The 13,311-nt window shown below is 40.0% G+C and overlaps 1 protein-coding gene across 2 annotated transcripts in view; it reads left to right on the plus strand.

The window, feature by feature from the left end:
• Positions 1-13,311, plus strand: part of LOC137975575 (uncharacterized) — a 78,885-nt gene that overhangs the window by 20,700 nt on the left and 44,874 nt on the right. For both annotated transcript variants that reach the window (XM_068822693.1, XM_068822691.1), the window contains exons 9-14: positions 455-600; positions 2,072-2,398; positions 2,801-2,877; positions 8,945-9,313; positions 9,386-9,665; positions 10,102-10,214. In XM_068822693.1, coding sequence (XP_068678794.1) covers positions 455-600; positions 2,072-2,398; positions 2,801-2,877; positions 8,945-9,313; positions 9,386-9,665; positions 10,102-10,214 — 1,312 coding nt within the window. The remainder of the gene's footprint in view (positions 1-454; positions 601-2,071; positions 2,399-2,800; positions 2,878-8,944; positions 9,314-9,385; positions 9,666-10,101; positions 10,215-13,311) is intronic.

The raw sequence follows: 13,311 nt of genomic DNA on the forward strand, positions 1-13,311 counted from the left end.
TTTCACATGCAAACAGTATTTCTCCCGCATTAGCCTCCATTTCATGCTAGATCCCGTCTAACCGTGAGAATACGTAACTGGCCTATTGCCTGTCGATTGTTGTAATTCAGTCTCTAGCTTTCACATCTATGTAGTGTAGGTATCGTCGTCTTGGGTTTGCTCTGGGGTGTCTTACGATATTTGAAATTGCTTGGTCCCGAAATCCAATGCAAAGTTTCGTCAAGTGGAAAAATATAGACGACTACAACAAATAGCAAGGGTTTGAGTGGGTTCCAATTCCAGCCTAGCCACAGGCAGGCTAAATAGAAAAGTCTGTAAAAAAAAATCAACTAAAACGTTATTTTTATGTTACGTTACGTGCTACCTGACATGAAAATACTTGGATTATTTGCAGGCTTTGTATTTGCGAAAAGCTTTAATTGAATTGATCGCATGTTTTCGTTTCTTTTCATAGCGCGAGATTCTTGAATAGATGGTCCGTTGATTCGAACGGTACTTTGGAAATCAGGCATCTTCGCTTAAACGATTTCGGCTTCTTTCAATGTTTTGCTGAAAACCTTCTCAGTCAGGGTGACCGAAGGACCTACTTAGTAGTGACAGGTAAATATCAGTTACTTATATAAGCTACACAGGTTTCCCAGACATTTGTTTTAAAAACAAGGGAGTTGCGAACGTAAATTTATACTTTAAGAGTGAGGGCGAAATACTGCATAAAATATTCTCAATCTTCAAAATCTTGCACGACTACGCCTAACCAAATATTTTCTAGATTTTTCTGGAGAGTTCAGCTGGTAGCTAATAAAGGTACGTGTAACCCTACAGGGAAACTCCCTGGGCTACATGTAATATGTGAGGCTGCCAACACCATAAGCACTTGATTTTATCGGTGGTGTAAATTGTATAGCAGTCAATAAGGTACCGAGAATAGTAGATAGAATACAGCTCATTCACTATGGCTGCCATGTTGAATTTGCTATTATCATGCAAATTAGCTACACACTTCTGAGGGGGCAAACAACGCAAGTTTGAGAGGTAATAACGAACATCATACCCACACAGATGATTTGTCTCGCGTTCATTGAATATTTCTCACCTAAGTAGTAAAATAGAATGATTACACAAGTTAGTTCAATGTTTTTTTTAGTGAAAAATGAGATAACGAAGTAGAAAGTCAAAATGTCAAAAGCAATCAAAGATATAAAATTATTATAAAAGGTACTTAATTCTAAATTATAAAAGGTACTTTTAGCAATGTTATTTCAATATTTCGACGAGCCGATTTTCCTCAATTTGCCTTTTTTCCAATGTTTGCCCCCCAGCATAACACATGGCTAATTTGCATGACAATTGAAAACCAACATGGCGGCTAACATGAGTAAGCCTTATTGTATCCTACTATTTCGTCATTTGGTTATAATTATAGAATACAGAACCACAGTTGCAGCGGTCAAAAGAAAAAGAAGAAAGAAAAGTAATACATTTTGGTGGCTCCTTAGTGACTGTCACCGCGCGGCTAGTAAGATACACTTTTTTGCGCTGACTGGCTATCTGGCCCCTTTGCCTCGTATAATAAGGAAGCTGGCTTTGTTTTCTATGGTTTAACCAGTCCTTTACAATGAAAGTAAATAGAGCGAGCAAATAACAAGTGGTCGCCATACTACACACTGTGTCTCGATTTTATCATCCTCATCCTGATCTCCAAGTAACGCACATTTCGTGAATCGTCTCGCAATGGCTTCGCCAGGCTAGTTTTTTTGCTTAACTCGACTTGTTCTAAACCAGTCCTAGTCCACTCTATTCTACGTCTACCGTGTTCTTTATAACCAGTGCCCGAAACAGTTAAAGCGTTGTATCCGTCGTGAGTGAATATGGACGTTTCTGACAGTAAATTTCTGAAAATGTACAAAATTAGTATTCTAAAGGGGAGGGGTCGGGGGGTCGGAGGGTCGGAGTAGGGTCTCGATGTTCATAAACTTGACTCACTTCTGAGGGAAATCAGAAATACCTTCCTCTCTTCCGATGGCACTTGTTCCTTTCTGGTAAAATTGTTTTTTTTTTTCTGTTGATTTAGGTGCGCCCCTCCCTCCCATCAATGTTCAGGTGACTAACTGCGCAAACCACACCACGAATATCACGTGGGAGCTGAGACTGCCTTCAGATATCCTTCCAACCGGCTTCATCATCGAGTCGAGGTCGAGACCTGTTGGTCCTAGCTTAAAGCAGCTCCAATGGCCTTCTTTTTCAAAAGTGGTCGAGATTCCAGTGGGCTTCAGTCGCTCTCACGAAGTCAACGACTTGAAGCCCTGGAATGAAATACAATTCCGAGTCCGAGCCAAAAACAGCCTCGGGTATGGATTTCCTGGCAGTATTGTAGACGGGTGCGTGACCAGTAGTAAAGGTAAGTATCTTATAAGTTGGGATAATCGTTGGGCGAAATAATAGATTAGAGAGCCTAAGCAGAGGAAGTCAACGACGTCATATTGGTCAAAAGATAACTTTGCCTACGTTTTCTGGTTTATTTCAAATTGTTTGAACATGGAAGTGCGTATCAATTTTCCAGGCTAAAAATGGTTTAAACAATGTGATTCTTTGGAGTTAAAATTGGATTTTTAAGTTTCTTGCCTTTTAGTGAATTCGGGGTAGACGAAGTCAGTTAATAGTTTTTCTCGTTTGTCCAACTTCACGATCTAATGAAGGCCCAAAATGATGTTTTGTAAGGTGAATAAACCATTCCCAAATTCGACCTGCAAAGAGAGGTCGCTTACCTTATGTAATTTCACTTACTTGCTTTGTGTTTTAGCGCCTTTCTATTTCCCGAAGGACTTAAGATCCACCACCCTGTTCTCTGGAGACAGTATCATAAGGTTAAATTGGACGGTGAGTGATTGTATAGGTAATCACATGAATTCGAATGCAATCTGGAATGAATGATCTCGAGTAATTTTTGTCAAAGACTGAAAGAACAGTAAAATTTAATGCAATTTGAAACGATGCATTCAATTTTATGTTCCAAACTTGGACATTGATTATTAATCGTACTTAAACAGGAGAAACGCTTGCGTATTACTTACCACACAAAATTACGTCATCTGTGGTTCGCATTTGATTGGCCATCTGGGAATTTCCTTTGATAATTGACCTATCAGAATGCTCAGTTTGTTTCCTCCTTTTTCACTGAATCACATTATTTTTTACGCTGTATTACGCAACAAATGCGTTTACCTTAGCCAATCAGAATGGATAATTTTCTCACGTACTTTATTATTAAAAAAAAAAAAAAAAGCAGATAATTTGATTTTTCCCTATGTATTTTAATTTTAAACTAAGGCACTTGGTACACCTTTACGTGTATCTTTCAAAGATGTTGTCAATTGCATATTGGTGACATAAAGGCCCAGGCGCACGACCTCAACATTTGCTTCAACATGCATTTGTTCGATTTGAATCGGTGTATAATGAGTTTAAAAGCGTTTAAACTTTGCTTTAAAGGGGCTAGGTCATGCTATTTTAGGTAATTTGTTTAATTTTGTTAATAATGAGCTCTAGACGTCAAATTGGCAGAGCAAGAGTCTTTCATTTGCAAAATCACGGCCACATAACAACTGAGAATGATTTTCGAGCTTTGTAATGACATTTTGATATAGACTGATATAAATTTGAAAAAAGGTGGGCCGACGTTTTTTTAAATTTACCCAAATTCAATCCATTTCAATCCTCTCCAGTTTTGTCCATCCATGTCCCTTCTTGGCTTCCCTGTGCTTTGTTAGAGTTCTTCTATAGTTTTGAACAGTTATTTTAATATTTTAGTTAATTCTATGACCATTCGATCACTTCTGAAATTGCCTAAAATTGCGTGACCTATCTGGACAAATTGCGTGACCTAGCCCCTTTAACAACCATTCAACATTTCTTTTGTCATCGCGAATGTTGCTATGCATGGAGTTGAGGCCGTTTTCTCTCCTCTTTCGAACATTGTTAGGTATGGGCGTGCGCATTAATTGGTCTCTCAATTGGCTGAAGGGGAATAAACATCGTTTTCGTTTTCTCTTGGGACCATTGTAAGTCCCAAGAGAAACAGGAATCAACGCTTATGCAAAATTCGGGTGGACAAACAAAGAGTATTATGGTATTTCCCGCTTCGGCCAATGACGTATCCATGTCCGTATCCAGAGTAATAACCGCGGCTGCAGTCTTGGACTGAATACCAGGCCTCTCGTGAAGTTTTGTTGAATCAAATGTTGATGTTGTGTTGACACCATTTGCCCACCCCAGCAGCAGAAACCCATAAGGGTTGAAACGTGTAACGGCCCCTTGTGTGTTGGGAAACAAGCTTCTGAATATTCGATTTGCTAAGTACCATATTTGGAACAACAAGAGCGAGGGGTTTCCAAATATGGTACTTAGCACTGAAACATTCAACCAATCAGTTCGCACTGAATATTCGGAAGCTGTGAACGCGCGTTACACGTTTCAACTCCTATGGGTTTCTGCCAGCAGTCAACATCTTTCAACAAAATCGAAGGGATGTTGAAGCAAATGTTGAAGCGTTTTGCTCGGGTCTTAAGCAACAAAGACCTCTGCGGGAGCGAGTACGCCAAAAAAGTTCAACGAAGAAAAACAACGGTTCTGCACACTCCGCACGTGCGTTGTACATGTTAGTACATTTCTGTCGTTATTTAACTGTGTACAGAGAACGTAAACAGGGACGGCGGCGAAATCTGTGAAAACGTTTTGTGAAAATATTCTTTGATTGCACCTAGCGTCAAGGCGCCCATGTTTGTTGTTGGAAAGAACAGCAAAGAAGTAGCGAAGAACGTGACTCTATTATCACGCAAAACTTGCATTTTCTATTGTTTTGGCACCAACATGGCCGTCTTATCAGGTGTGTGCAATCAAAGGATAAGTTCTGGTTATTGAAATCATTTCGCAATTACTACAAGTCATTCGGCATGGAAAGTGTGTATGAACTTTCCAGGTATAAAGTTGTAGTGAATAGTAAGGTTTTTTAGTGAGAAAAATGGCACTTTATCGCCGTGTGCTCATGTCCTTCATTTGACCTCGAATTTGATGATTTAGCGCTGTTGTCTGGACGAGAAAGGTAAGGTAAAGAACCAAAATCACCCAAGACTAAGGCCAAATAGACCATAGACCTTATTCATAAATGGCGGTCAATTTATAATTCTTTTGCCCACGTGTAAATTAGCCTACCAAGCCTCATTTTAGAACAAGAAATCTTTTCAATTCACTGTATGGTATCGAGGCTTGGTAGGCTAATTTGCACTTCGACAAAAGAATTATAGATTAACCGCCATTTATGAATAAGGTCTATTTTACGTTACAGTTGTGTGCTCAGTTATCTGGCCTTTGAATGAAAGTGAGGTTGGTGTTGACCTAGTAATGATACAGACCTCCCTCCTTTTCTTATGTTACTGATATTGTTCCCATGCTAATTAGTAGGAATTTACATAAGAAAAGCAGTGAGGTTTCTATCAAAGCAAAGTCAACTCCAACCTCACTTTCATTCAAAGGCCAGGCAACTAAGCACACAACTGTAAAATGGTGTATTGACCATTTCGGAGTTCATGTCTGCCTCCTCTTCAAAGCGAGTCTAAGTGCAAAGTTTTTCTTATGAAAATTAGTTTTCATTCATATGTAAAGTAGAACTAATTACCATCACAAAAACTTCGCACTTATCAGAAATAAAACACAAACAGCGGTGACAAAGATCAGATATAAACGCATACTTGAAATTATCTTTTACTTGACTTTCGTATGCTTCTGCATACATCTTCAGAAGTGACAGTTAATACAAAATTGGAGTGTAAATATACAGGATCACTAATATTTAACTATTAACTATTAACTATTAAGTAACAACAGAGGTGACAAAAACTAATAAAGACACAGCTTTTCGCTGCTAACATATTCATTTAAGCCGACCTTAAAGAGGAGAGGAGAGGTTTGAGTTGACCTTGTCATGATCTCCTTTCTCATGTTAAAGATGTTGTTCTCATGCTAATTAGTTGGAATTAACATGAAAAAAGCAGTGAGGTTTCTATCAAAACAAGGTCATCTCCAGCCTCACTCTCATTCATAAGCCAGGTAACCAAACACACAACCGTAAAATATTCTATTTCCCTTTTTTGTTACATCTATTTAGAAATCACTGGTGATCCTTGCAATCTGATTGGCTCTCAGCAGAGAGATTAATTCACGTATCGCACAATTTTTTTCTCTAAATCGCACCATTTCTTAGCAAATGAAAAAAAAAACACTAAAACATAGCAACCGATCAGATTTCCAGGTTTGTTTAAAGTAACCAATCATATTGCAGCAAAAGAAAAGACAAAGAAAGCCATTGTGTGGCGAATTTTACAACTTTGGTTTCCAAAGAGTTTTTTAAAATGTACGAATTTAATTACTCAGTACAGTTTCTGAATGATAATGATAATGAGCTCCTTCAGGCCAAAGACCTACATTTAGGGGAGTTTCCAACTTTCAGTGTCCATTTTGTGTCCGCTTTTTTTCAAACCGGCAACTGGATCAATAAAGTATTGGTACTGACTAAAATCCTGTATTTGAGCAATTAAACTGTGCCATCGCCCAGAATGCTATTGTCTTAGGCGATATGTACTTACAGTGACCAGTTTTTCAATGCGCGGAATAATTATTGCATAGATTAAGCTTTCGGAATTCCGACTGTTCTCGTCAATGAATCCGTGGCTGTCACTCAAAGGATCTAATGTGTGAAGTAAATCCCAAGGTGTAATAAAGTTAACAAAAGCGCCCTAATTTAAAGGCGGTCCGCGCTCTTCAGAAAGGGTTTTGTCAACAAAGTCGTGTGCAAGAACATTCTCTTTCTTCTTTTTTTTTGACTTTTCTCTAATCAATTTTAAATTTTGCCGGCGCGCGTAAAAAGTTCCCGGATGTGTCGCGGCATTCTGGGCGATGCGTTTTCCAAATGGATGTAATAAAGTGGTAATTGAACTGAGTTGAAGTCATATTTTAGATGACCCTCTCGTAGCTGTAGTTTTCAATGAACAGAATACATACCTCTTACCAACCGAGTTCGAGGTCCGTACTGTAAGTTACGGACCGCGTTTTTTTCCTGTTGATTTATGGCCCAAGTGCTTAGCGCACCGGCCATAAATCAACGGGAAAAAACGAGGATCTGTAACTTAAAGTACGGGCCGAGAAAAGGGAATTAGTGAGACATTCATTACACGTCTGGGCCCAGTTGTTCAAACGATGGATAGCTCTATCCGCCGGATAAATCACTATCCAGTGGATAAGTAACAGCGAAACCAATTTCGCTATCCATTGGATAGTGATTTATCCGGTGGATAGCGTTATCCACCTTTTGAACAACTGGAGCCTGAAGTTATAAGGCGCTCGGGAAAGTAAACTAGTTAAAGTCGGGCGGAACGTTCAACTGCCACAAATAATTGCCTCGGTCATGCGTTAAAATACGAAAACGAATAAATATATATAAATTTAGCCAAGCCTAAAAGCGGAGCTTCCGGGTTATTTAGTCTTACAATAATTTAACCTGGCCAGCAAAGGTGACACACCACAACACCAACCCAATCTCAACCTCAAAGCTCTTCTCTTTTGCGAATGACTGAGAGAGAAAAGAGCTCTGGGGAACCCTGAAACAAAGTGTCTTCCCATTGGATTTCGTGAAGAACAATGAAAAGCGTCTCTGATTGGTGCATTCATGTTAGCAAGAGGCGTTGTAAGGTTCAAATAGCCAATTTTTGGCTATAAGAACTCTACGGCGCATGTTCTCCTACACGAGGTTTCCAGAACCTCGGCTCATGCGCAGACATAAGATCCGAGGCTCTGGTGACGAGAATGAACACTAACCCGGTGTGGCCAACAAATAACACCTGCGCACAAGCATTTCACCAGGTCAATTAGCAACCATTGACAGCTGTTTCGGCCTTGCTGGGCCTCATCAGCATGGCGAATCTAACATACCAAGCGAGTGTTTAGGCACTCCTTAAAGTGGCAGCTCCACATACAACACGTGGCATGAGTTGGGAACTGCATAGCCGTTCTCCCACCGCAAGCATGATGTGTTTGCCACACCGGGTTGGTGTTATGGTGTGTCACTTTGTTTTTTTTTGTTGTTGAAATAAACAGCTGAGCTCAATGAGCTCTAAAATTGAGCCCGCAATATGGCCACGTGATACTGGTCAGCGAATACTTTGATTTGACCATAACATGGATGTCCAATATCAAAGACTGGCTGGAGTATGGCCGTCTCGATGAACTCTAAAATTAAGCCCGCGATATGGTCACGTGATACTGGTCACATTGGCATACGTGGATGGGTGTACGTACGGTCGTACGGTGACCAAAACCGAATTTTCTCGTACAGATGGGTTACCATATTTTCTTAACCATGGTGCTCCGCACACATAAAGGACATAAAAAACTAGCCAGAAAATGTTGCATCAACATGAAATTCATTTAGCGGGCCTTTCGGAGGGCAGTCGTACTATAGAGTACGGCCCGATAAATTAGCCAATCATAGAGCGAGTACTATCCGAGCGATATATATACCGCTTACTAACCGAGTTCGAGGTCCGTACTGTGAATTTACGGACCAAGTTAAAGCGCTTGGGCCATAAATCAACGGGATAAAACAAGGCTCTGTAATTTTAGAGTACAACTGCCACAAAGATTGTCGTGTCGAAATCCGAAAAAACCAAATCTTCTTGGCTGTTTGGAATACTTGCTGCAAGAGTCAAACAGTTTTACACGTTTATGTAACAGAAACGACATGAGAAACTTGCTAGAGAATGTTTTATGGAAATTTCAAATTTAGCAGGACATACTGTAGAACACGACCCGTTAATTTAGCCAATAACAGTGCGCATACTATCTGAGAGATAAATTAAAAAAATAACTCGACAAACACATTTTCTATTCTTTTTAGCCTCTTGATGAGCTTGACTGGAGCGGGCCTAATTGTGTCTACAGGCTTTTCTATCGTCAAAATACTCCCAGCTCACCATGGAAAAATGTGACAATTACCAACTGCGGCCGATCTGCTCATACCTTTTTTGGATTGCTGCCTAACACCGAGTATGAAGTCGCAATTAGAGCGGAAAATTCAGTGGGTGCTGGACGCAGCAGCCCTACCATCAGAGTTCGCTCAGGGCAGAGACAACCGTCGCCTCTTGAAAATGTTACCATTGTCCGTGTGAACTCAAGTTCCGTGGAGTTAGAATGGAGTGCGATACAGGTCCTCTTCCCCAGGACAGTGGATGGTTATGTGGTTGGTATTCTTTCATTGCAGAATTGGGTAGGAAATTTTTAACCGATTTGAGTAGCATTCAATCTGCTTATTCTTATTAACTGGTGTGTTGACTTTCAGATCTTAGCTGCGGCAGGGAATGTGTTCCCAGATATAGACGAGCCAGGTCTAGAAGCCGTTCTACCAGGCGGTACTCTAAAAAGAAGAAAAAGAAGTGCTGGGATACCGGAAATAGAAAGAACACTGTCGAATAACACTATCGCTGTTCTAGTCAATGCAAGCCTCAGAGGGGTCGTGACAGGACTTAAACCTTGGACCACCTATGAGGTGGCAGTTGCGGGATATAACAACGCAGGATTGGGAAATCCGAAAATTCTCACCGTTACGACACTTGATTCAAGTAAGCTTACTTCCTTTGTGTGTCTTGGAACGAGACAAAGACGTAGACCATTAAAACGCAAAACCAAACGGGGCTTATGTCTTGCGGGACTAAGTCAACCTCGTCCCCAGGACGCTTTTCCCCAAAGCCAGCGCCCTGGGAACGAGGTTGGGACTGAGTTTGTAGTTAAGTGGATAGCTTATGCTGAAAGACCATCTTGGTTAAAGTAGGTCAGGAACAATGTGCTCATTTTATCCACCCGGGTGGCCAATCGCGGCCCGCGATTAGGCTCTGACTCGGAAACGCAATTTTTTGGATAGCCTCTTAAATTGAAAAGCGGACCAAGTGAAGACAATCTATTGCCTCCTAAATCGCACTTTTTCCGAAATTACATCCAGGCTACCCGATTTCATGCCTTGCGAACATTTTCTTTTTTCATGTTTTTTTTCTCTACTAGAGGACTCGTACTTCCTTTTGTCAATGAGAATCGTCAGTGAAGACTTCACTGAGGATCTTAAAGATCGGTCCTCAAGCAAATTCATAAATTTGGAAAGAAATCTAACCACCGAGGTAAGGAAAGTGGTAAATAACTTTACCCCGAATGTGGGCCTATGTTTTCAACTGTTTTGGCAATAAGCCGAAGGCCTCGTCAAACAGTCCTTCAGTTAGTCTGCAGTGCAGACGTGTTTTGGTGGTCACGAGCTAAGCATAATTCTCCTCGGGATTTTTGGTCGCCATCTTGAATTTCTGAAGCAGAAGAACCTTGCATACGGCGGGAGCTACTGAAATTTAAACTGACCAATCAGAATTCAGCGAGCGGGAAAAACTGTGCTATCCTTGTGCTATCCGACGTCACGCCAATTGTTTACGTTCTGATCGGTTAGATCGGTGGGCATTCGCTCAGCCTTCTTTTGTGACTCTTTGAACATGACGCATTGTTCTGACAATCAATTTGCCAATCCACTTTATCCAGTTTATGACATGGGCTAGCATGTGACTAACAACCACGATCGCTTTTTGAACTTTATTCTGTAGAAGAAGAAGACGTTGCTGCGTGAACGTTTTTCGATGTTTACGGCGAAATGCCTTGGTTTGTTCAGCACTTTGACTGATCAATCAAATTTGGTCCTCTGACCATATGAAGTTTTTTCAGCTCTTGTTCGTGTCCGTCATGATCGAACTTCAGGTGAAGCGCTATGCTGCTTTATGCCAACTTCGATGGCTTTTGATGAGCTTGCCTGCTTAAATTGTTGTTGTATTTGGGCAAGATTGGTCTTATCGGGTTGGAACTTAAATAGTGAGGGGAACAATTTTTCGTTCATCTGCTGTGCCAGACAACAAACAATCCTGTTGGGTGTTCCACGTGCTTGGCGAGTCTTGCACGACCATCGTCTATCTGATCTGGAGTGGAGTTTTCGTTCAGTGATTACAACTTGCGATTGTTCTGCAAACATCCACGTAGCATGCAGCACTTAGCTTTTTAGTGACTCGAGGATCCCCGGCCCGTTTTGCTGTTTCAAAGGGAGTCGTGCATTTTTGAGCAGTTTGTCTTCAGTGCTTGTATTTTTTCGTTTGTTCCTGGTGGCACAAAGTAACTTTGATGATTTTAAAGAACTTGAATCCTTAATTGAATCAGCGATTTTTTTATTAAGAAACCAACAAGTGAATGGTACACAAAATTAGGAGAAACTGTTGGTTGAATAGACAATATTTGTTGACATAATTATCTACCCAGTTTAAATGCTAAGCTCAACAAGTTGTTTGGCTCCACAAGTTTCAGTTTCAGGCCCGGTACAGGTACTTTTGTACACTACCATAGTTCTTTGGAAATTGAATAGCTCCTTCAACACCTGGTTGCTTGAGAAGAAACTTGATGTGTTTGTTCTCTACATTAGTGAATGCAGCCACTAACTGTCCATTGTGGATAAACTCCAGAGCAACTCCTCTTTCAATTTAATCTTTGTTCTTCGCAGGGCATCAACAATGGTGTCCCTTGTAAAATGTTAGTTTAAAGAGTTTGTTTAAGTTATTTCCCATTTCATAGGGCGCTGTGGTTGCCAGATTCACTTTCAAACTTATCATGGAAATGTTAATCAATACCAGTGAAAAGTCAGTCCCTTGAATTGTTGATAGAAAATTTATTTAAATGCATATTGAAACATCAGTTGAGGAATATTTTTTCCCCACTTTGTGAACCCAACATACATTGCTGCCATTTGTTTATTGCTTGGTCATTCAATGTCTTGATCACATCAAGTAATCTATTTTTTAGGTATTGTGTATCGTTATCAAAATACTTAACTGGTTGCTTTTTGGAGCCCTTTTGCGGCATATTTAGATGGGCAGGAAATGTTCCACATTTTATGGTAAATAGTTCTGCGTAGTTTTAAGGAATATTGCAGCCAAATCTAATTGAATATGAGACTAAAATACGCTGTTTGACATTTTGTGAATTTAAAGACTATTAATATTGTTTGCGCTTGTTTTAAAAGGCTTAAGGTTGGCACTCAAAAGTGTTCCTTCAATAATCTTATTCTGTAAAGATTACCTTGGGAGAATTGGATTAAGGCCAGTTTTTTCTTCTAGCTTCTTTCGCCAGTGCCCTCTGAGAATGGAGTTGATTTGGTTTTGCCCAATGTTGAAAGATAAAACAATGCCTAAACCAGCCAGCCACAAGGAATACTTCATGGTGCTTTTTTACAAACATGGACATGAGGGTGCTCGTAAGCATCTGAGCATTGTTTTGCATGCTAAAGTGTTATTATAAATAATTAATTTCTCTGAGAGAGTCTTCTTTTCCTGTTGGTCATTCAAAAATTGGTGGAATAGCTTGTTTGAGCTGTTGGATAGAGGCAGAACATTTGATGAGGCCCTCCTGGGGAGAGGAGTCCTTGTTCCCTTTAAATATTTGCTTGTGTTTCCTTGTTCCCCAAATTACTTTCAAACTTGTTCCCAGCTTTTTGATCCCTAAAATTTAAATTGGTTTTCTTCCCTTGTTCCCTAAAATATTTTGATATTGTTAAAAAAACCAGTGAGGAACATTAAATTTTAGTTACCTAAATTTTGAAATTTTTGATACTAGATATTTTATTCAAATTCTTACATTTTCATGTATATATTTATTTTTTCTTCAATATTATTTTGTGGAAAACCTGTAAAATAGCTTCAGCTAAGTGTTTCTACCCACGTTAAATAAAGTTTATGTATGTATGGATGTATGTATGTATGTATGTATGTATGTATGTATGTATGTATGTATGTTACTCTGTTCCCCAGTTCAAATTAGCCATGTTCTCTTCTTCCCCAAACCCCTGGAAGTGCCTCTTTGTTGATGTTGATTCTCTTTTTGGCCCAATAGCAATTCACTGTTGAATTGCAAGACACAGCAAGTTCTTATTTGGGATTGAGGGAAAAATAAATTTTCGCACAATACAAGAAACACCATTTTGAATGCCCCTTCTAGATCTTGCTGTTTTCAGACATGAATCAGCTTGTTTGCACCTTTCTGGCGACCTGCGGGAGGGCAAACTCTAGAAACTCTTCCTTAGCGAGCCTTCCGCTGGAAACTTTCCAAGTCTGGCTTTCCGGTGTTAGGGGCGGAGGTTTTTGTGCAAAATTCATCAGCGGCTTCCTTGCAGCTTCCAAATGGTGTTCCTTCGAGCAATGG

The sequence above is a fragment of the Montipora foliosa genome, chromosome 11 (genome assembly GCF_036669935.1).
Source record: "Montipora foliosa isolate CH-2021 chromosome 11, ASM3666993v2, whole genome shotgun sequence".
Taxonomy (NCBI): domain Eukaryota; kingdom Metazoa; phylum Cnidaria; class Anthozoa; order Scleractinia; family Acroporidae; genus Montipora; species Montipora foliosa.